Below are 21,957 nucleotides of genomic sequence, written 5' to 3'. Positions count from 1 at the left end.
ATCAGCAGTAGTTGGTGCCAATCCATGCTCTAAAACTTGCTAAATTGGCCTCACCAACTCAGAAACCATCTTCTATCTCTACACACCTAATTCTTCTGGTGTTGACCCACAGATGGACAAGGAATCATTGAAAGAAAGAGAAAATGATCTCTTAACTAACTGCTTGCCAAATTTGCAAGACATTTTTTATTCACTTATTCAATACAATTCCCCACCAATCGAACAATTTTTTTTCCATTCAAATTGGCGTACAGTATATTAGTACAATGAGCATTATGCAAAACCATATCCTGATGCAGAGAATTCAAATCCAGTATGTCTCTGTGTTCTAACAAAAACATTAAAAGAATGAACATTCTTCGATTTAGAAAAACAAAAACAGAGTTCAAATGAATCAAAGAAGATAAATTTATATCGAAAATCCATATAGAGTTCTCCATTATTTCAAGGCAGTATTGCTTTTACAATCTGCACTAGCACAACGTTATTTAGCCCAAAAAATAATTACATACAAAGAGAAGCACTGCAAGCTACCATCTCCACTTTCTCTCTTTTTCCTTCACCATCCAACAAAGCCCAGAAAACTGCAACCAAAACCCAGCATATTGTTACAACAATAAGTCGGTACAAGGGAGATTGTAAGAAAGTGAATAATAAATCACAAGTATAATTAACCCTTAAATCCCACAAAATATCAAATGCCTTTTTTAAAGCTTTGATCTTTCTTTTTGCACGAGAAACAATATTGGAACCTTGATCACAAACCAAAACCATTAAAGCTTTGATCTTTTTGCTTGAAAAATAAAAATTGGAACCATGATCGCATAGCAAATGGAAAAATGGAATTGGGGAGAAAAACAAGTACCTGAGAGAACGAATGGCGAGGTGCTGAGAGAGAACATGGAAGAAGAAATTAGCCCCGTGGAGCAACATCACAACTCCAGTGCAACCCAACACAAACAGCTCCACAACCATATCCTCTTTCTCCGAAGAAATTACCTTACCCGAGTTCCGAGAGACAGAGACAGAGAGACCTCAAAACTGAAGATGACCCTCTCAAGCCTATCGCCTTACACGAGAAGAAACCTCGTAAAGAAAACTTCTACTCTGTGTAGCAAGGAATATCTGAATCTTATTAGACAATCAATCGACTACAGTTAGTTCTGGCCATTTAAGACCGCTAGATGCAAGGGCTGATGGAGATTGATACACGCGAGTTTTAGGGGAAGAGGAACAACTAGAAGTGGAAAAAGCGTTGAATTTTAGAATGCGTGCATATCTAACTGCAGTGGAAGACCGAGCAACTTGGGCATTTTATCTCTGAACAGAATCACCCAGAAGTGATGAGTGATGATTTAGTAGCACCGACCCGAGGCCACCAAATTCCATTTGGTAACAGGCACTAAAACACTTGGAACTAGTGGCTTTCCTTGTCGTTTTGGTGGTGTGGTTGGCTTTGCTCCACTTGGGATGCAACAATCATCCATGGAATGGTAGCCGAGTTATTTAGCATTTATTATTTTTTTTTCTGGTGAGAAGCACATCTGCGAAGGGGTAATTTTCCTTCCAGAACAGCTTGTAGTCAATTAGATAAGGTTGCTCAGATTCTTACGTGCTGTATCCCACAGTTGAATCCCACAATTGAAACTATGGGCTAATGATGTATTGAAATGGCACTTTCAAGGGGTAATGGTATCGAAGGGTTATCCCATATACTCAAACAACAGAAATATTCCATTGTGGTTCTCATCAGTTCACTAAAGATACGCTACTGATGAAATTTCAGAAAAGTATTTTTTTAAATATGTTAATTAGAAAACATTAAAAAAATTAAAATTTAATTTAATGAACATTAATTATTAAAACACTAAAATAGCTTTTTTCATAATATTTTTTTAACATATCAAAATAATACTTTTTCCTAAAAAATAATTATAATGCTTTTTCCTGAAAAATAATTTCAATCTTCAAATCTCAATCCTATACATCAAAGTTGTGTGAAAACTCAAATTTTACTTGGAATTTTTTAGTGTGGCTTATCAAGTTACCGTTCAATGCGAATTTCCTTCTGGGTGTACTAAAACAACACATGATATAGGATCAAGTCGTGGGCATTTTCAATATGTTTCGTTACGTCAGTTATTTTACACGCAGCCATGAACCAAGCATTGAACATTCTTCTCCCTCCATATGGCTCACCTGCGCAGGACTGATAGAGCATAATGCTCTACATGATGCTGTGCTGCAAATAGGCATTCAAAGGGTTTATCTTGCAACATGAACATGTATCCATAGATTAAAGTCTTCCATAAACAAGAAGAACATTGTTTCTGGCTTTCTGAATAAGGTAGTACAGCTCGTCAAGATGAACTAAAAAGGATGAGATATAATTAATCTATCATCCAGCAGTCACAGGGCTGCTTCAATATATAAATGAGGTATGCATTGAGGTGGTTGAGCAATGTAAAAACAATTAGAATCGCACCCCAAGACCTCCTATGAAGATTTTTGGATCTCATCCATTATTATATATATATTTTTTCTTAATGAATTACTGCTTTTGTTAGTCGCTTAACAAAGTTGAGAGAAGAAGATCCTGCACAAAACCAGCTCTTCCAACAGCCTGCCTCATCCTTTTCTCCCTTTCTTCATAACTCAAAGAAGGATCGAAACTGCAAGATAAAACCACAAAGGTAATGTTTTGTTAGCAAAATTTCATTTTGAATCAACGCCCTCAGCTATTAGAGTAGATGTAATGATTGGCTGCCAAGAAAAATATAAAAAATGACTGTCTTCCATATTCTGGATGAGTTTTTTGAGTAGAAAAGTAAACAGAGGACACAATTATATAACTAACATGCCAAAAAAAAAAAAATCGGGGTGAACAAAGAAAAGAACAGGGTAATTAAGCCCCAACTAAACATGTTAAAGCAACTCCACAAAACAAATGCTCCCCCACAATGGATCAACAGCTGCAAGATATTGACAACTCTTTTATGTGTGTTTTAATGTAACAAATGAAAAAGGAAAGCAGGATGTGTTTGTAATTTGCTCCATTTATTAGTAAAAAGGTAACGAGATTCAATACCTTGATCGCCACATATATGCTGGCGCTGCATTTTTTGCAGGACTATCTTCCACACTTGTTGCCACAGATTTCGAAATTTCTTCAGCTTCAGATGCAGGGAAATTCAAAATAAGTGATGAAAGGAATGGGTCAGTAGCTGCATTAGACACATTAGCATTGCTTGACCTATATCCACCACCACCTAAGAGCACTTGTAAATGAGCCTCACGAAGATCCCGACCAAGTAAAGACAATGCCTGACTGTTTGGAATTGCAACTCTACGCAATCTGCGACGTCTCTGCAAGTAATCTCCAGTTAAAGGAAACTTGGAAAATAAATTGACTTTGTTATCAGGCATAAGATCAGCATTATCAAAATACTAATCATAAAACAAAAAACATTTTCTTATGGAAGTTTCCATTTTAAGGATATCTTGAACAAGTGTCCATGTTGCAGTGTGATATGACTTAGCATGTCCCGTGCAACTTTAACAGAGCAAATAGGACAAACCTGCAATGGCAAAGTGGATGCAGTATGAAAATCTTGTCAGAAAGCTTCAATTAGAATAAAAAACTTGTTATACAAATCATCCTCCATCGTGGATTAACAACAACAATCATGATACACAATTGTTCATTTCTTTTTAGTTAATTTTCTTCTTATCCTAGTATCATCTTGGCCAAGAAGATACAAAAAGACATAAAAACACATGCTTGTATGGAAAGAATGAAAGACAAGGTTAACATATCAGATCAAGTTCTTCAAACAGAATGTTTAGATGAACAAAGGCTATTTGATGAGACTTGATGAGTTACATGTTCTTTTAAAAACAGGTAAGAAAATCACTAGAATTTTGCAATTTATGTAGTTTATAAATGCAACAAATATGATTTTTTATATTTTTACGCATCCATATACATTTATCACACAATTATTCATCCTCCCTCAGGTTGTCACTAAGGACACTTTGTCCCTCTTTTACTTGTGGATGGACCAAATCATTGAACTACCTCATAAGAATATTGGATCAAAACTTTCTTTAGTGTCAAGAATTTTTGCCCTTTCTGTAAACAATGAAAACATACCCCACACATTGTATCATCTAAGATTTAATCTCATAAAAGCTCCCTGGAAGACATAGAAGGCATTGACTGTGAAGACGAAGAGGGGACTGAAAAAGGAGGCTAAAATTGTCAGATGTGTAATAACTGTCTCAAGAACAAACAGGCTTCATTGTAACCATGAACTCAAATCCAAAATTGATAACTGGGAGAAATCACAAGCTGTACAACAAGGAGAAAGACACACAAGCATGTATACAAGCACAAAAAGATAGAAAAAAGATCTGTTGTTAAGCTTAAGCCCACACTTAAAGAGAAGTATGCTGAGGAATTGTGCACATCAAACAGCAAAGGCTTAGAAACTGAATTCGAATTGATCTCGGTATAATATAGATTCAATTTTCATTTCTCCTCCCTCCTTTCCCTTTTGCCTTCCCCTTTTTAATAAAACAATACCCCCCAAAATGAAAGAAAGAAAATGCCAAGAGAAAAAAAAAGCTATTCCTATAAAGAAAAGCTGAAGAAAATATTTCTGAACTCTTATATCCTCAGTTATATTGTCCGTCTCCTCTCCATGTTTAGATCAAATTGAAGAGACCAAATTTCTTCTCAGCTAAGACAAGCATCAATCACATAGATCCTCATTTAAAATCTCCAAGTATTGAAACAATACAGCAACCCCCAAAATATTGTCCCAACCACCACATCTTTGACACCATTCATAAAAGAGAATATCACATGCTATTTGCAGCAACCAAAAAATGGTTTCTTGTTCTAAAAACTGAAAAGGTCAGCCAGCTCTTAATATCCTCCTCATATTTTGGAATCTCAGTCATGAACTAACTGAAAAAATGTATGACTGATGTCAAAAATTGGTTGTAAGTTATTCAAGAAGGGCTACTCAACTCAAGGACCTCTTTCTTTCATGTTCATAGTTCGGTATACTCAAGGAGGGACTAGCCTCATCAGGACCATTTGAAGATATCTCCAATCATTTACCTCTAACATGATGCGTGTTCCCTTCTATCATATGACCAACATCATCAGTCAGATTCAGAGCCCCTCCAATGATCAAAATTGCAGTTCAGATACCCAGCAAATAAAATAATTGAAAGATCAAGTAGCAACAACAAAATGAGTAACAAGTTAATAGCCCCAGTAACTGGTCATTAAATGATCCATTCAAACAAAGAACACCTCTTTGAAGCAAACCAACTCAACAATGCACAAAGCAAATTAATCTTCTAGAACCATACAACCAGTTTGATTATAGACATAGGGCACCAAAAAGTTCAATTCTATATGGCAACACTTCACCTTACTACAACAAAAACATGTGCTTGATTCCCATATGGCGAACCAAGCAGCAATATAGTTATCAATTAACATGGCATACCCAACAAAGTAGCATCCACTTCCAACATCCCGTGGTGCTTGAATGGAAAAGTATCAATGTTCGGACCAAACACTTACACAAAGTTATCAATAAAATTTGGTCCCCTCAACCCATTTTCTGTAGAGAGAAACAATATGAAATTTGAAACCATAAAATCAACAAAACAAGTGCCAAACTGAAGCAAACAGAAGGAAACAAAAGGGTCATGAGCCTAGGAGTAAGAAACGCAAACATTAAATTACCAAAATAAGTAAGCGCAATCAAACGTGTAGGTACCTCAAAACGAAACCAAATCTTTAAACTTTAAATTAAAATCATAACAAAGATCGCAGCTTTAAGGTTTTTGAAACAAAATCAGAAAACCCACTACATATGCAGGAACAGAGAAAATATCATTTTGTTTCAACTTACGGTGACTTTGGACTCGCAAGAGTGCTCATCTTCGAGGTGGGAACACAGAGATGCGATGTCGAAATCTTCGTAACAATAGGGACATGGGAAATCGGGTCGGACCTCGTCTTCTACCTCGAAATCATCGATGCTCAACCGATCTAAATCACATATCCACAAAAAAAAGCATAAAAATTATAAATTCCTGATATTCAAGGACCAATCAAAAGAACCCATAAAAAATTTAATTAAAAAAAAGGAGGGAGAAGAAAATAAATAAAATAAAAGACGACCTACCTAAGTGGGAACTCTGAATCTGATGATGGTGCTGCAAGGTGTATTGCCTTTTTGCGGCAGCTAGGCGAGAGGTCCAGAAATCAGAGTCCATTTCCCTTGAAAGATCGAAGATTTTGAGCTGGTTTTGAAGCTGTTCTTTATCGTAAAGATCTGAATATATCCTTTGATCACCTCTTAAATAAACTAAAATAACAATTTAAGATAAAGAGAAAAAATAAAAAGAAGAGGGAATAGAAAGAGATGTTTTTTCTATCTGGTATATGTATATTCTTAGATGTTTGACTTGTTTGTGTAGAAGAAAAGAAATTTTGGAGGAATTGATCCAGAAAAAGTGAAAGAAAAGGAGAAGGATATGCAACTTTTATTCTATTGCATGTTAAATTTGACTGGTTCTCAAAAGGGTTGGTTTCTGTGGGTTCATGGAAAAGGAGGAAGCTTCAAAATATGACGATTAAATTAAGGAGAGAGAGAGAGAGAGAGAGAGCTATGCGGCTATTGCAGGACATGACGTAAGCAAAGTGAGAGCAAATGTCGGGCTTTCTCTGCACTTAAACGCACATTCCTTAAGCTGGAAGCTGGAATTTTGTGGTCTTAAAATTACAGCCTCTTCTCTCTGTTTCTAATTTCTATATTTTTTGTGATTCTTAATATTTAATCTCCCAATTTCTTTTTTTTTTTATATTTTTTTATTATAAAGTGTAATTTATTGCCTTAAATTGTAAATGATTTTTAGTACAATATGCATTATATATTTATATTAAAATCTATACATTAATTATAAATAATACTCTTTTCATTCACTTTTATTTCTCTTTTATTTATCATTCACCCTTTTTTAAATTTTAAATTATTTAAAAAAATAAAAAAACTTACATAAGAGAAATAAGAAGAAAAAAAAATAATTTTATTTATAATATTTGAATAGATTATGAGAAACTGAGATAAATTTGAGTATGAGAAATAATGTTTACTTTTGTATGGGTAATTTTCATTAAAAAAAATTCCTTCTATTTAGAGATAAATCTTTTTGATTAAATGCTTTAGGAATGCATTTTCTCTTTTTTTTCTCTCTTTTTTTTTGTTTTTTCTTTAATTTAATGTCTAGATAAGGAGTCTAAGGAAACTAATTTCATTTTTTTTCTTTTCTTTTCATTTCCCTTAATTCAAAGAAATAGTTAAAGTTTTTACACAAAAAATTAAATAAGAACTAAATCACATAAATTATTATAAAATATTACTTAATTTGATTAAATTATCCTTTTATCACCTAATTAAGAGAGAAAATAGGTGATAAGATGAATTTTAAAAAAATATATAAAGTGTTATTATGTTTAACAGAGATAAAAGTAAAATTAGAAAAAAAAAATACTATTTGATATTTAAAAATAATAAATAATTATTGACAAAATAACTAAAAAATAACAAAAAAATTAAATAAATAAAGTATTTTCTAACTTGTACAAATTATTAATTAAGGAATAATTAATCTGCAACAAATCTCATCCCCACATCAAATACAAAGATAAATTATAATTGAATATAAATAATTTATTATAAAAATTTATCATAATCGGTTATAATTACTCTCATGCTATTACAATTTATTTTTCATTCGTACTAAAACGGCTCCTAGATAATATAATGAAATATTGTGCACAAATATAGTGTAATGATGATCTTAACATTTTATATTAATAATAAAAATAAAAAAATAACTAATTTTAATTTAATAATATAACTATTTTTAAAATCATGAAAATTTGAATTTAAAATAAAATTTATTTAATAAAATTACAAATTAATATAATATAATAATATAAAAAATTATTATATAAAATTTATTTTTCATATAATTTATTATAATTTTTATGTACGCTCAAAATATTTTTATAATCTTTCTTACAATTTTTACTTTATTTAATTAATAATGATAGTGATTGGCAACTAAGAGGTCGACCACCAAAGAGGCAATGATAAGAAACTATGATGTCACTAAAATTAAAATAAAAGAAAAATGACCATGCCTTATCAATTAAGGACTAAATATTTAATCATCCCTTTTCACCTTCGTATAATTCAATTTGATCCAATTGAACCATTTTATTCTCAAATGTTTTTTATTCTCCAATATTTTACTCTCAAATGTTGATTATGTAAGACAATAAGGCTCTATATTTATATTCATATAAATTTATTTTCTTTAATTTAATTCATATTTTTATAAATAATAAAATATTGCATTCAATAAATACAATAATTTGCCTGCAATAACATATGATTAACAACATGTGATTCTAAGATGTTGATTACTGGTATATGCATCAATATCAATTCGAATTTTTAACATTGTTCTGAAATTCTTTTATTATTTTATTTTCTCTTCTCTAATTCAATTTACTCCCATAATTCACCTTCGACCATTGGCTAGCTAAGCTTTCATTGGTATATCATATTCTTTGAATCATTTTCATTATTGATGGGTTTGAATCTTTATTGTTTGTTTGTTATTTATAGCTTATAATATTTGATATGTAAATTTGATTTGTGATTATAACTGTATTTATCTCTATTGGATTTGGATATATTATGTTGATAGAGTTGAGGAGGGACATGACTTGTTTATCTAGGGCTATGCATGGTTTTTTTGGAGAACCGAACTGAACTGATAGAAATTATATCGAACTAAATTTATTTTGATATCTTGGCTCGGTTTTGATTTTTCATTAAGAACCGAACTGAAACCGCACTGAAACTGAACTGAAACAGTATCAAATCGATACTAAATCGAGAACTGAATTTATATATATGCTTTTTTATGTTTTTTTAGATGTATTATATATTTTTAATATAATTATATATACTTATGTATGTATATATAATTATGAACTAAATATAACTTAATATTATATTATCATATTATATAATATATTTAATCATAAGTTATATATACACATTATAATTAAATATTATATAATTTAAAATAACTAAAAGATATATTATATAATATATTATGTATTAAAAACTCAATTTAAATTCAAATATGACTTTTTAAATAAATAATTACATAAAATTATTTTAAGAATCGATAATCGAATTAGAATCGTACTGAATTGAACTGAAACTGAAAAACTAAGAACTGTATCGAACTGAAACTGAAACAATGAAGAACCAAACCGAAATCGTATTAAAATTTCAAAATTCTTATTTAATTTCGATTTCTAGATAAATTTCAAACGAAACTAAAACTGAACACTCCTAATTATATCAAGGATAAAATAGGAGAAAGAGAGAGCGATTACTATTTGAAGTAAGATAAAGGTCATATAAAGGTCAACCTTGAGTTTAGTTTATAAAATATATATATTTTATAATAATATTTATAAATTTTTATGTATTATATTCTAAATAAATAAAATTTAAATATTTTATAAAAGTATAAATATTTAAAATTTAAATTTTAATAAAAATATTTTTATATAAATTATTAATTAAAATATATATAATTAAATGAATTTCATATTATTTAATAATAATAATAATAATAATTGAATTTAAAATAAATTAAAATAATTTAGTTTAAAATATATTTAAATATTAAAAATATTAATTTAATTCAGACTTATGCTTTTTTATGTTTATTTAGATGTATTATATATTTTCAATATAATTATATATACTTATGTATGTATATATAATTATGAACTAAATATAACTTAATATTATATTATCATATTATATAATATATTTAATCATAAGTTATATATGCACATTATAATTAAATATTATATAATTTAGAATAACTAAAAGATATATTATATAATATATTATGTATTAATAACTCAATTTAAAATTTAAATGTTAATTCAAATATGACTTTTTAAATAAATAATTACATAAAATTATTTTAAGAATCGATAATCAAATTAGAATCGTACTGAATTGAACTAAAACTGAAAAACTAAGAACTGTATCGAACTGAAACTGAAACAATGAAGAACCAAACTGAAATCGTATTAAAATTTTAAAATTCTTATTTAATTTCGATTTCTAGATAAATTTTAAACGGAACTAAAACTGAACACTCCTAATTATATCAAGGGTAAAATAAGAGAAAGAGAGAGCGATTACTATTTGAAGTAAGATAAAGGTCATATAAAGGTCAACCTTGAGTTTAGTTTATAAAATATATATATTTTATAATAATATTTATAAATTTTTATGTATTATATTCTAAATAAATAAAATTTAAATATTTTATAAAAGTATAAATATTTAAAATTTAAATTTTAATAAAAATATTTTTATATAAATTATTAATTAAAATATATATAATTAAATGAATTTCATATTATTTAATAATAATAATAATAATAATAATAATTGAATTTAAAATAAATTAAAATAATTTAGTTTAAAATATATTTAAATATTAAAAATATTAATTTAATTCAGACTTGAAAATAGTAATTTTCGTGAACATAAAACATTTTCATTTCCATGAATTATAATAGCCCAGTGGGCAATGGCTCAAGCGAGACCCTTTGGCTCCCACACAAGTATGTGTAAATGTTAGTTAAATAGACGGGAAAAACGACAAGTCGTGTAAAAAGCAAAGCGGCGAGGAAAACAACGGCTGGCCAATAAATTATGGTATTTCGCAATTGAAAATTCACAAACGTTGTCCTTAGGGTTTTCTCCAAAGCACAAAACAAAATCACTTCGACCCAGAAACAAGAACGTAGCTTTCAAACTCCAAATCAAAATTAATGGCAACAACGACAACAAATCAGGAGCATCAGCAACAGGGAAACACAAACAAGACAGAGAAGAGAAAGCCGGTCTTTATTAAAGTGGATCAGCTTAAGCCTGGAACCACTGGCCACACCCTGATCGCCAAGGTCTTGAACTCCAATACGGTTTTGCAAAAGGGCCGAGCCACCGCCGCTTCTAACCGTCTCCGCAATACACGCATCGCTGAATGTCTCGTCGGTGATGAGACCGGCACCATCCTCTTCACCGCCCGTAATGATCAAGGTCTAATCCTAATTTCCTTCTATGATATTTATATATGTGCACACTTTAAATGATGTATGTGCATCGTACGCGTATGGAAATGCTGGGCTCTTGTGATGCATGACTGGTTTCTGTGTGTTGATTGGCGTTTTAATTTGGTTGTGGTTCGATATTTTAATATGGTAAAGCTCTTGATATATGTTGGGGTGATTTGAATTTTGGTGGGTCGTGGCCATTTTTTGTTTTAATGCCAAGGTGGGCCATTTTTATGGAGATTTTGTTAGTTTACTGGTTTAGTTTCTTCTTTCTTTTTCCCTCTTTCCTTGAGAACATAATGAAGATGTAGTGTTTTTGTAGTGTTTGGTTTGCGTTAGAAGAATTGATGCCTAATTTAGTTTTGGTGTTAGTACAGAGTGAGTTCAACCTGAGACATCTAGAAATTTTCATTTTTTTTGTTGATTTGGCTCTAACTGGTTTCGAACTCAGGATCTCATGATCCTTTAAGATGACTCCAGTAATACTCATCAAAGTTCATTGGTAGACATCAAGAGAATGTTAATAATGAAAGAATGGCTTAAATGATAACTTTTTTCATTTCTCCTTTCAAGTTAGTGTGATGAGTTTTTAAACGCTTGAGTGGGATTGCAAGCTTGCTTTCCTCTTTCTGACTCTCTAATTGAGTTTTTAAGCCCCCCACACAAATACACTGTACAATGTGATGGTTAAGACTTAAGATGCCTGGCTTCAAACTTGACTGCATATGTTCATGATCATGATGCCTTTCTTTGCATATGGAGTTTTAGTTGAAGCAGAGTAAACAAGACTGAGAATCAACTGTTGGGGAGCCAAAACTCCATTTAGGTCTTGCTTGGTTTAAATGAACTACTTCTTGGGAACTCTACTTCTTGGAAGTAATTTATTTAGCTTAGGGTGAGTAACTTACTTCCTTGGAAGTGGATAAAAAATGGCTTTTCACTTTTTAGGAAGTGTACACTTACTCCAAACCAAACAAGTTAATTTTTTTGTGCTTGCCGGGAACTTGAAGTTCCCAAGTTAATCTATTTCCCATATGACGAATTGATTTTTGTCATTTTTATTACATTCTTTCCCTTGTGTTGGAATTTTTTTTTAATTTGTGAGTTACCAGTTATGACGATGCATTTATGTCACCAATACTGTCTCAGCATGTCAATGAAATATATTGGTGAGTTGTAAACTTCACCATTAACACTGACGAGTTGTTGTTAATGATGCATGCCTATATCTGGTGCAGTTGACTTGATGAAGCCAGGAACCACAGTAATTCTCCGGAATGCTAAGATTGACATGTTTAAGGGTTCCATGAGGCTAGCTGTTGACAAGTGGGGCCGAATTGAGGTCACTGAGCCTGCCACATTCGTTGTAAAAGAGGATAACAATCTGTCTCTGGTGGAATATGAATTGGTGACTGTGGCTGCTGAAGAGTGATGGGAATATAGAAGTCAGCAGTCTGATTCCTACATAGTGGTTTATGTATTTAAAAGCGTGATGGTTGCTTCTACTCTTTTATCCTATGGCATGGGGTGCTATTAAGATATAATTACAACAACAAATGGGTTTGGTATACAAATGTCCATGAAATTGGTTAATGTTCTCATTTTAACTTGCTTAACATCTAGTAGAATTATTTAACGTGATTTAAGTGCGTGGACATCGTCACTTGCTTCAGTCTTATGAAGAAACGGTGCACATTGAACTTGGAATGAAAATATGTGTTCATGGTAAAAGGCCCATTATATATTCACTTTGCTCTTCGTTTCTTTTTTTGCCTTGATGTGTATTTTGGTTAGTTTTTCATTCCCCGACCCCCTCCCCCTCTGTATGTATAAATATGTGTGCGCGCGGGTGCGAGAGAGAGAGAGAGAGAAGTCCTAGTTTTCCATAGCCTGGAATAGATAGAAATTTGACCCAACTGGATTTTGTTAGATGATGACAAAGGATCGTCAGGATTGGAAGCACTTGTGTGCTGGCCTAAAGATACTGTTGCCTTGATCATGCGGCATTCGGCAACACCATCTTGCCTTAATGCAATTCGGGGACTTTGGCATAGTTCACCCAACCAGTCAAAGATCTAACTAGTCTCCTCAGAGTTGACAAGGTAACCATAGTGAGACCAACCCCAAGTAAGGATTCGAAAGCGACACCTTAGAGGCTAACTAGCTAGCACTTGATATCTCTATTTTGAAATCTCAGCTTCAAATCTCATTGGGGTTGGAAATTGGAATGGTGGGTTTATGACTAGAGAGCTACAGTTTGCCTTATCAATGGAACAAAATACGAGAGGGAGAGGTAGAGGAAGAGAGGAGCATTGCCATCACTTGCATTAAAAAAAATAGAGGAAAAAAATCATTTCAGTAATGATCAACGTTCAGCAGCTGGAAATTACAAAAATGTATCTATTTCCACAAGGTACCTACTTGCATATGCTTGTAGAAGAACCTTTGGATTTTCTCATTCCACCAAGGAGAATGTCTCAAGAAAAGACCACGAAAAGTCCACTGAAATCCAAGAAAAATTATGACCAATGCACCGCATCCAAGGGACAGTCATCCATCTACAATACAAGAGGTGTGATAGCAGAAATAAGTCACTATTTGACCTTCTTGTTAAATTGCTAGTCGAGAACTAATGAAAACAGCAATAAAATATTAGAATTCCGATAGCAGCGCTAGGAGAGGCAGCTTTAAATTCCCCGCCTCAATCAAAGCCAATTAGTAGAGTTCAATGATTCCAATGAACATCTCAAAAACAACAACAATTAAAGCCAAAAAAAAAAAAAAAAAAGGCTAATGTAACAGAAATAAATTATAGGATGAGAAGATTAAAGTTCAGGGAACAGCAGAGTCCTGTTAAATATCTTGTTTGAATTACAAACTATGTAAAATTACCAACACAAGACATTGCTAATACCTTCTGAAACTCCACAGAAAATCAAAAATCAAATAATCAGAAACGCCTTTTACCACGTTGTTAGCTTTATAAACAGCAAGAAGCATTTAAAACCCTACAGGCTAAGACAAGCTTTATTTCACCACCTTCCCATTGATTGCATGTACAAAACTTCGCTTGAATCCTCCCACATTCATCATACATCATCATTGCAATCTGAGTGAATACAACGAATTAGTGTGGCCCTCGTATGATTATATTCACATGAAAATGAATGAAAGGAAAGAATTAGTTTAGATTCAGTCAGGGAAGAATACACTTTGGCATTGCCATCTAGTTGTTCTGTAGTTCATTTTAGCATTGCTTTCACAAGGAATGATTGAAAACTGTAGGAGCCATATGTGCAAAAACAAAATCATTACTACCCAACATGGAAATAACGCAAAATTTCTGTGTAACAACTGTATTTCAAAGATAATTTGAACCAGATAGGGACTGGTGGTTCTTTTCCACAAAGGTGCTTTCTACAGCAGAAATCTAGCACAATGGTTACAGACAAAATTGCAGACAGAAAAAAAGCTTAATTTGTTTTCAATAGATAAGGAAGAGAAGAAAGAAGAGATTTAGGAACAGAAAATTTTCACAAACTACTTGAAATTTGAAGATAAAATTCAATATCTCAACTCTCAACATTATTTCTACAAGATTCATCTCGTCACTTAACTACTTTCTACTTGAAATAAAAATTCTCCACTACTTTAAAGAAGTTGATTAGAAAAGGATCCAAATGACTCCATCTTTGGTTGCTTGATCTTCATCTAGGCTTGTATTGCCCTACAAAAGGAAGAATAGACGTTCTTTCATTTCACAAGCGAGAGAAGCAGAGACAAAATGACACTACTTAAAGAATGAAACCAAAATCTTGATGCAGAAAAGGGCACATCACGATGGTTTCAGTATGGATGAAGACTTCCTCATCATAGGCAATTAATGATTTATCTAGGCCAGCAATGTTCTTCCACACTTACCTAGATACCTAATACAAAAAAATGTTTCCAAAGGATCAGAAAAGAAACTTCTAAAATTAAAAGAGTTGGCAGTTGCTATACTCCAACAGAAAAAAAAAAAAAAGGAATATGAACGTCATATAAGGCGAACTAATCCCCCCAACTCTCCCCCCCATCACCCCCAACTTTTCCTTCTAAAATTGCAACTCTTTATAATATGTTCTCTATGAAGCATCTCCATTATTCTTCTAGAAGAAAGAAATAAAGAAAAGGTCATCCTAATTAAACCCTTAATTATGAAATCCGTTGTCTCCTACTTACACCTTCACTCATTTAATGCACCATGCACAATAGAAATGATAAAAACTTGGATCCCTTTAATTTAAGCATCAGATTTTCCAGATTGAATTGAACTCCCTTGGATCCCTAAGACAATTTACAACTTACAAGCTTTATCTAAATGTGAACTGGCAAAGTTAAACAAGCCACAAGCCACAAAGCTAAAATCACATCTTTTCTAAGAATCACTTCAAACCCATTAAAAAACAAAAAAGAAATCAATTGCAAATATTTGTCCAAATCACAAACACATGCAATAGTACGCCACAAAATGAAAACACACATGCACACAACCCAAGTTCATTTTATAGATACTAGTTTTTTATGGTTGCACGTGAGTTTTATTATTTTTAATCGATGAATTTTTTAAAATCATAAATTTTTAGTTAAAATATAATTATTTTTAATTTATTTGGCTATATGATATGATTGTAAAAAGAAGTATTAATAAATTTAAGAATATTTAAATTAATTTTTTTTCTAAGTAAATCTTATTTTATTAATAACCACCATTAGATAAATTGTTAAAAACTAATCTAATCATGAAATAGACAAAATAGAGATAAAGTTAAAAACAAAATAACCATAAAAGACAACAAATCTAAATAATATTGAAATTTCATTACAGAAACATAATTATTTTAAAAACATAGAATAACTATACTAATTAAATAAGCTTAATTTTACCATCTCTCAAGTAACAATGTAGTCCTTCATCTTTAATTTATATTGCCAAACACCCCAAACTTCAAATTAAGCACAATAATATCCTTCATGTCAGATTTAGACAGGAAAATTGACATGTATTCCAGGTTAGCATTTTAAAAAAATAATTCAAAATTTATAATTATTGATCTTTGATAAATAAGGGCATTGTAGTCCTTCATAAATTTAGATTATAGATAAATATATAAAAATCTGAGTGTATCAGTGTATCTAATTTACCTTCAGGGGTCCAACCATAGCTGCGGCGAGAGACGGATAGCATTGACGTAAGCAAAGCTGAAGCAGTCGCAGTGTGATATGGAAGCATCGTCTCCACACAGCAGCTCATCTCCACTGGCGACCTTCGAAATTAAAAGAAAAAAAAAATGTTGATTTCGAAATTTAATTCCTCCCCCTTTTTTATTCATGATTCAGAGAAAAGTGAATTGGGGCAAGATTTTTGTCACCTGAAAATGCGATGGGAGAGAGGACCTTGCTTCGAGATACGGAATGGAGACAAAGCTGGTTGGCTTCTGAGTCCGGGTTTGGGTCCGGAGGCAAGTCTGACAGTTCGGTTGGCGGTGGAGCGAAGGAAAGACCTGGCGGTTGCGGCTGCGGCGGCGGACATCGCTAGTGGGATTATTTAGGACTGGCGTGGAGTAGCAAATAGAGATAATGAGTTGAGGGTTTTGACCATACAAGATGGGGTTTTGGCTTGCAGCTGAAATCTAATATTTTTGCGTGTATCTATGCGTACAAGACCTCAGCACATCTGTATTACGTGGATCGTTATGAACCATTTGATCATGTGCAAACCCTATTCATACAATTATTTTCATATAATACAATTTACCGCATTCGATAATTTATACATGATTTATTTTTTTTTTATACATAAGAGTGTCAAATTTGAATCATTAGGACTGTGGATAAATAGATAATAATTTTTTTTTCAAATTAACTGAAAAAATATAATTTTTTATTAATAAATATTTTATTAATAAAAATAATAAAAATAGCTATTTAATGTCACTGTAATTTTATATTACTTAAATTAAAGATTAAGAGTTTTATGTTATAAATTTAAATTTAAGTATCTTACTATTATATATCACTTTATTGAGATATTGTGTACATAATTTACATAACGTGTGTGTCTGTTTTGAGTCATATAACTTTATCGATCATATTATTTAGCACAATTAATTATGCAAATTTATTGAATTCGATAATTTACACATAAAATTATAATTTATTTTATTTTATTTCCAGAAAAATGTATTTTTTTTTAATATTTATAATTATAATAGTCTTAAGCCAGCTTCTAGGCATCAAAACTAATGTAAGCAACACCAACAGCTTCTAGTATAACTCTTTTACATGTTTCAACTTTATTCATTTCAGTATCCCCAGTCATTAGCAGTAGCTGCCTAATACAATTATAAAATATACGCAAATTAAGTTCATAATTTGCAAGAATAATGCAGAGAAACCATCAGGCTATCCAGGAAGAAAAGGAACAATGCTCATTTTGAATGTGAATAGGAATATTAATTATTCAATTCACAGTGGATCCTTCTAAATGTAGAACATACCAGAACAGGAGATATGATGTTTATTCCTTTCGAATGCCTTATAACCATTAAAATTCATTCTCTCGTTCAGAACCCAAAAAAAAAAAATTCATTCTCTCGTCTTGCTCTTGCTTCTGCTCATCTTTTCAAGGGTGCCAACTAGTAGAGGAATGCAAATTCCTTGAGACAGTTCTGGTCTGTGTCCTCTGGATACTTCAGAGCTCACTGCTTTTAAAGATTTCCTTCCTCGTTCGTCTAAGCGAATTCTGCTTGGGAAGTACAATTCTCCATTGCCTTTGTCTGGTTGAATGCCAATTAGCCGGCCCAATGACATGCTATGGTCTTGGAAGAAGGATGCTGTAGACTGGTTAAATTTGCAGATAAATAAAATTTATTTTGACATGAAAACTAGTTCTAGTGGAAGCAGTTTTAAGATAATAGCTTGCTGTCAATGCTCAAGCTTCTTTTCTTTTTTGTCTGTCATTGACAGAAAAGTAGCAAAGGCTGTTCTGATTGCTTTTATAGTTTTCTCATGTGTCCTGTGAATTGGTTTAAAGTTTAAACTCTTCTAAAGCAAGAAATTTGGAATGACAGATCCATCCAGCTGAGGGGGAAAAAGCTTATTTTCATAGAAAACATGCTTAATTCTGAAGATACACAGAGACATAAGGCTTCCTTGATTTCTTGCTATCTCATGTCTATCAAGGAATGCCATACTATCAAACTATAGACAAGATGAAGGAAGCAAGGGACAAAGCCTTGCCATAATATCAAACACTTTCTTCGTTGTGAAAGAATTCATATATTAGTAAGGAACTCATTGATCTGTACTAAATTGTCTTACTAGAACCTGGAATATGACTATTAAGAGGAATGGTTTATGGGTAGCATAGATGGTCTAAAGCAAGCATTGGAAGGTCCATAGAAATCATTCTTTGCTAGTTAGATGCAGTTCTAACTGTAAAACTCTTTTTCTAACTGTAAAACTCTTTTTAGCAATCTTGTAACATGGGCTAAAAGAATACACACATAAAAGAGGTGCAGCAAAAATTGGGGAAAGAAAAGTAGTCACTTCACCTCAGTGTCGAGGTTGGAGGATGTGAACGAGGAAAAACTGGGTGAGCGCAAGTGTGCATTGGAATATGGTTCTGCTGGAGCAGCCTGTATGTTTTCTATCACTCGAAGCCTCATGGTCATGATTTCTAGCCCAAGTGGCCATCCGTTAGATGTCTCATTTTCCTGGAAGGACCATTAATCAACACATAGCAGGTATTGGTTAACTTCAAAATTAACCCTCAGTATGTAGCCAATCAAACATTACTGATGTTTTTTATCAGCCAGTCAAGATCTTCAATTCATAATCGTAGAAAATGGGAAAACAAAAAAATGAAAATGGGAAGTTCGGGGATCACTGTGGGTTATGCTAAAAGTTTCAGCTGTGGCATTCGATAGTTGCCATAACAGGGGCGATCAACTCCCCTCCAGTATATGGTTGACCAATAAAAGAAAAAGAAAATTATCCATTATCTACTCTTATGTGATGAAAAGGATGCTTGATACTGAACAGATACTTTAGCTGCATTCTGGAAAAACTTTCTTCCAAATCAAAGAGCAAAACCATACATGAGCATAGTGTTGATTTACAAAGCAAGACTAGTAATTTTCGAAAATTTTCATAGAGCTTTGCAAAGTGCAGATCAATATAAGACAAGGGCAATTCTTGCTGGGAGATCAACTGATACTGTAGGACACAATGTGGGTCTAGGTTTCATCAGATTGACCTAAACATCAAATTAATGAGGCCGTTCTTCCTTCTAGGCAAATTAGGTCTCTCATAAGTTATATTCATTGGCAATTCTAAATTCTACTGTACAATTCTCAGTTTGGCTTTCAACTGAAAAGCCTACAGACTTCCCATTTAACAGAACTTTCACAAGCACAAAGGTGTAAATGTACTGCTTGCTGATAAACATAAATTAGCTTCCTGCTTTATTGCATTTGGCCACAATCAGAATTCCATTTTGTCATTTCCTTCTCTTATCCCTCTTATGTGTTTGTTTTTGGAGGTAGTGGTCAAAAACAAAGATCAAACAAGGGTAATAGTAACCATAGAGTAAAGCCACCTACTTCCCACAAACACTTCAGCACCTTATTGATTTCTAAGGGGGAAAAAACCATTCTTTGATCATGTATTTTGCAGTAAAATGTATCCCTCAAATCGCATACCAAATGAAGATTTATCAAACACCATATGCGATTATGCCCATTGAGGAAATAATTAGAAATTGCCATATAAGGAAAATCTCACCATAAAGATAAACGCTTTGCTTACAAACAATCAAATAGTAACAAAAATAGAAAACAAAACTATCAGTTCATATTCCAAACCAAGAAAAGCAAAATGTCAAAATAAAAAATCCTATGAAGAACTACAGCAAAAATTCAGAATTTGCACTTGCATAATCAAGAATCAGCACAATAGCTAATATATGGAGAACAAGAATCGACACAAGAAAGAAGAATGGCTGTTACCTCTGTCGTTGCCATGGGTGTCTAGAGCTCCCACAAGGAAACGAAATGCAAGGATGATGACAACCTCACAGAATTCTTGCAGACAATTAGTAAGAAATTGTACATGATACGACCAAAGAAGTGAACTTTAGCCTTTTTTGGTCCTCTCTTAAAATTCCTACTTAAACTTGAGACGATCAGTGGGCTTGGGTCCCAGTTTTGGATGTTCAGATTTTCAAATCACAACAACTATTTTTAATAACTGATAATCACAACTGTTAAAAGACAAAAAGAAACTGTGCAACTGTTAATACATCTCCAAATTTTAAAGAAACTTTATATAAAAAAAAGGAGTAATTAATCAATCAAACGGCCCACAGAGAAAGTACAACATCAATTCATGATCAAGAGCGTTCACTTAATTGATTTGCAGTTTGGGGTGATGATATGGGGTCTATGCCACCTGCCAATGATTGGGTAGATGAAGATTTAGCAAGAGTTAGGAGTAAAAAGCTGTGTTGTTGAATCTCTCTTTCTCTGCTGCAATGAAGGTAACAGGACACATTAATAACTATACAGCTAATAGCTAAGCCACACCAGCCAAAAAAGGGTAAAATCATTTTTGGAAAATTAGATCTAAAAGCCATTTTGCACCAACCATTGTGTAAGAGATGAATATTGAATACTCGTGTTGAGGTGGGTAATTGGGTAGGCAGACGGAGGCGGGAACATTAATGAGAATTTTAGTTTGGATGAGACTGAAACTACAAATGTGGTGGGCCTGACATGCTGATGTGAGAACAGTTGATAGAGGGGGCCATGGCCATCATCATCATCTTCTTCTTCGTCATCTAGCAATAAAATTAATGATGTCATTGTCAGTTGAGAGTGAAGAGTTCAGACCACAGAGACCAAAAGTTGAACATTTTTTTTGGGGTAGACGTGGGCATGACATGAGCACACGAAAAGCAATATTTTGGTCGTTGGTTAGGCAAGCTTTCCTGAGAGCTACGATGCCCACATACTAATTTCCCAACCGACCCGGCACTCTACCCTTCTACTTTTTTCTTTGGCATGGATACTATCACAGTCTTATAATCATACGCGAAAATTTTTATTTAAATTCAACTCAATTCGACTATATATTTAATAAAATATATATATATTTAATAGATAATTCTCCTGATTTATCTAATATTTTATGTTATAATCAATTGAGTTTATAAGAAAAATCTTATAATTATGAAGTCATTAATCATTAAATATTTTATTTTTATCGTCCACCAAAAAAAAATCACATATTATATAATAAATTTATTCATTATATATAGACAAATTTTCAATTAAATTAATTTTTTATAGTATAAATACTTGCACATACATAATTACTTTCAATATTTTTATATTTTCATAATTTTAATGGATTAATATGTATGCATTTGCTAAATATATGTGTATCATTAAATTATTAATAAGAAAATATTTTTGTAAATATTTTGAAATTCGATGACATTATTTGATAAAATGTCCATTAGCCCACAACTGGAACTCTGAGTCATATTCGTTTAATGAGCTTCAGATCTTGATTTATATTGCGTTGGCCCAATAGGCCAAGGATTTGCTTATGGACTGGGCTCATCTGCAAAAGCAGCGATCTCTTGTTGCTCA

General features: G+C 32.2%; 4 protein-coding genes across 9 annotated transcripts; 1 reads left to right on the top strand and 3 right to left on the bottom strand.

Annotated features, from left to right (window-relative positions):
- Nucleotides 1-390: 390 nt before the first annotated feature.
- On the bottom strand, nucleotides 391-6,746 carry LOC110631527 (protein DEHYDRATION-INDUCED 19 homolog 4). Of its 2 annotated transcripts, XM_021779393.2 has the most exons (6): nucleotides 6,213-6,743; nucleotides 5,937-6,076; nucleotides 3,501-3,578; nucleotides 3,089-3,372; nucleotides 866-2,672; nucleotides 391-584 (listed from the first exon to the last, which is right to left on the bottom strand). In XM_021779393.2, the coding sequence occupies exons 1-5, from the start codon at nucleotides 6,301-6,303 to the stop codon at nucleotides 2,564-2,566; spliced, it is 702 nt and encodes a 233-aa protein (XP_021635085.2). In that variant the 5' UTR covers nucleotides 6,304-6,743; the 3' UTR covers nucleotides 391-584; nucleotides 866-2,563. The 2 variants fall into 2 exon arrangements, with proteins under 2 accessions (XP_021635085.2, XP_021635086.2); XM_021779394.2 differs by lacking the exon at nucleotides 3,501-3,578 and having other exon boundaries at nucleotides 3,089-3,366; nucleotides 6,213-6,746.
- A 4,110-nt stretch (nucleotides 6,747-10,856) lies between these two features.
- LOC110631526 (uncharacterized protein At4g28440) lies at nucleotides 10,857-12,991 on the top strand. The gene is made up of 2 exons (XM_058140671.1): nucleotides 10,857-11,246; nucleotides 12,499-12,991. Exons 1-2 carry the CDS (start codon nucleotides 10,979-10,981, stop codon nucleotides 12,690-12,692), a joined length of 462 nt encoding a protein of 153 aa, XP_057996654.1. The 5' UTR covers nucleotides 10,857-10,978; the 3' UTR covers nucleotides 12,693-12,991.
- Nucleotides 12,992-13,556: 565 nt separating this feature from the next.
- On the bottom strand, nucleotides 13,557-16,924 carry LOC110631524 (protein NUCLEAR FUSION DEFECTIVE 6, mitochondrial). 5 transcript variants are annotated; one of them, XR_009146018.1, is made up of 4 exons: nucleotides 16,672-16,923; nucleotides 16,445-16,566; nucleotides 14,300-14,369; nucleotides 13,557-13,818 (listed from the first exon to the last, which is right to left on the bottom strand). XR_009146018.1 is itself a non-coding variant. In XM_021779390.2 (3 exons), the coding sequence occupies exons 1-3, from the start codon at nucleotides 16,830-16,832 to the stop codon at nucleotides 13,811-13,813; spliced, it is 291 nt and encodes a 96-aa protein (XP_021635082.2). In that variant the 5' UTR covers nucleotides 16,833-16,923; the 3' UTR covers nucleotides 13,557-13,810. The 5 variants fall into 5 exon arrangements, 4 of the variants coding, with proteins under 4 accessions (XP_021635082.2, XP_021635079.2, XP_057996655.1 ...); XM_021779390.2 differs by lacking the exon at nucleotides 14,300-14,369; XM_021779387.2 differs by lacking the exon at nucleotides 13,557-13,818 and having other exon boundaries at nucleotides 14,052-14,369.
- Nucleotides 16,925-17,709: 785 nt separating this feature from the next.
- On the bottom strand, nucleotides 17,710-20,961 carry LOC110631523 (uncharacterized). Its single transcript, XM_021779386.2, has 3 exons — nucleotides 20,311-20,961; nucleotides 18,856-19,017; nucleotides 17,710-18,142 (listed from the first exon to the last, which is right to left on the bottom strand). The coding sequence occupies exons 1-3, from the start codon at nucleotides 20,323-20,325 to the stop codon at nucleotides 17,888-17,890; spliced, it is 432 nt and encodes a 143-aa protein (XP_021635078.1). The 5' UTR covers nucleotides 20,326-20,961; the 3' UTR covers nucleotides 17,710-17,887.
- Between the last annotated feature and the right edge of the window lie 996 nt (nucleotides 20,962-21,957).

Source organism: Hevea brasiliensis, chromosome 18, assembly GCF_030052815.1.
Source record: "Hevea brasiliensis isolate MT/VB/25A 57/8 chromosome 18, ASM3005281v1, whole genome shotgun sequence".
Lineage (NCBI taxonomy): Eukaryota > Viridiplantae > Streptophyta > Magnoliopsida > Malpighiales > Euphorbiaceae > Hevea > Hevea brasiliensis.
The sequence above is the reverse complement of the archived record's forward strand: the minus strand, read 5'-3'. Positions and strand labels throughout refer to the sequence as shown.

Excerpts from the sequence above, each read along its gene's own strand:
- LOC110631523 (XM_021779386.2), bottom strand. Across the intron at positions 18,143-18,855 it reads CCTCCAACCTCGACACTGAG|TCTACAGCATCCTTCTTCCA; the intron begins GTGAAGTGACTA and ends AAATTTAACCAG.
- LOC110631526 (XM_058140671.1), top strand. The coding sequence starts at position 10,979 with ATGGCAACAACGACAACAAATCAGGAGCATCAGCAACAGGGAAACACA. Across the intron at positions 11,247-12,498 it reads CACCGCCCGTAATGATCAAG|TTGACTTGATGAAGCCAGGA; the intron begins GTCTAATCCTAA and ends TATCTGGTGCAG.
- LOC110631524 (XM_021779387.2), bottom strand. The coding sequence starts at position 16,832 with ATGTCCGCCGCCGCAGCCGCAACCGCCAGGTCTTTCCTTCGCTCCACC. Across the intron at positions 16,567-16,671 it reads CTCTCCCATCGCATTTTCAG|GTCGCCAGTGGAGATGAGCT; the intron begins GTGACAAAAATC and ends TTAATTTCGAAG. Across the intron at positions 14,370-16,444 it reads CTATGGTTGGACCCCTGAAG|ATTGCAATGATGATGTATGA; the intron begins GTAAATTAGATA and ends GTATTCACTCAG.
- LOC110631527 (XM_021779393.2), bottom strand. The coding sequence starts at position 6,303 with ATGGACTCTGATTTCTGGACCTCTCGCCTAGCTGCCGCAAAAAGGCAA. Across the intron at positions 3,579-5,936 it reads CTTGCGAGTCCAAAGTCACC|GTTTGTCCTATTTGCTCTGT; the intron begins GTAAGTTGAAAC and ends TTGCCATTGCAG. Across the intron at positions 2,673-3,088 it reads GCATATATGTGGCGATCAAG|TTTCGATCCTTCTTTGAGTT; the intron begins GTATTGAATCTC and ends TTTATCTTGCAG.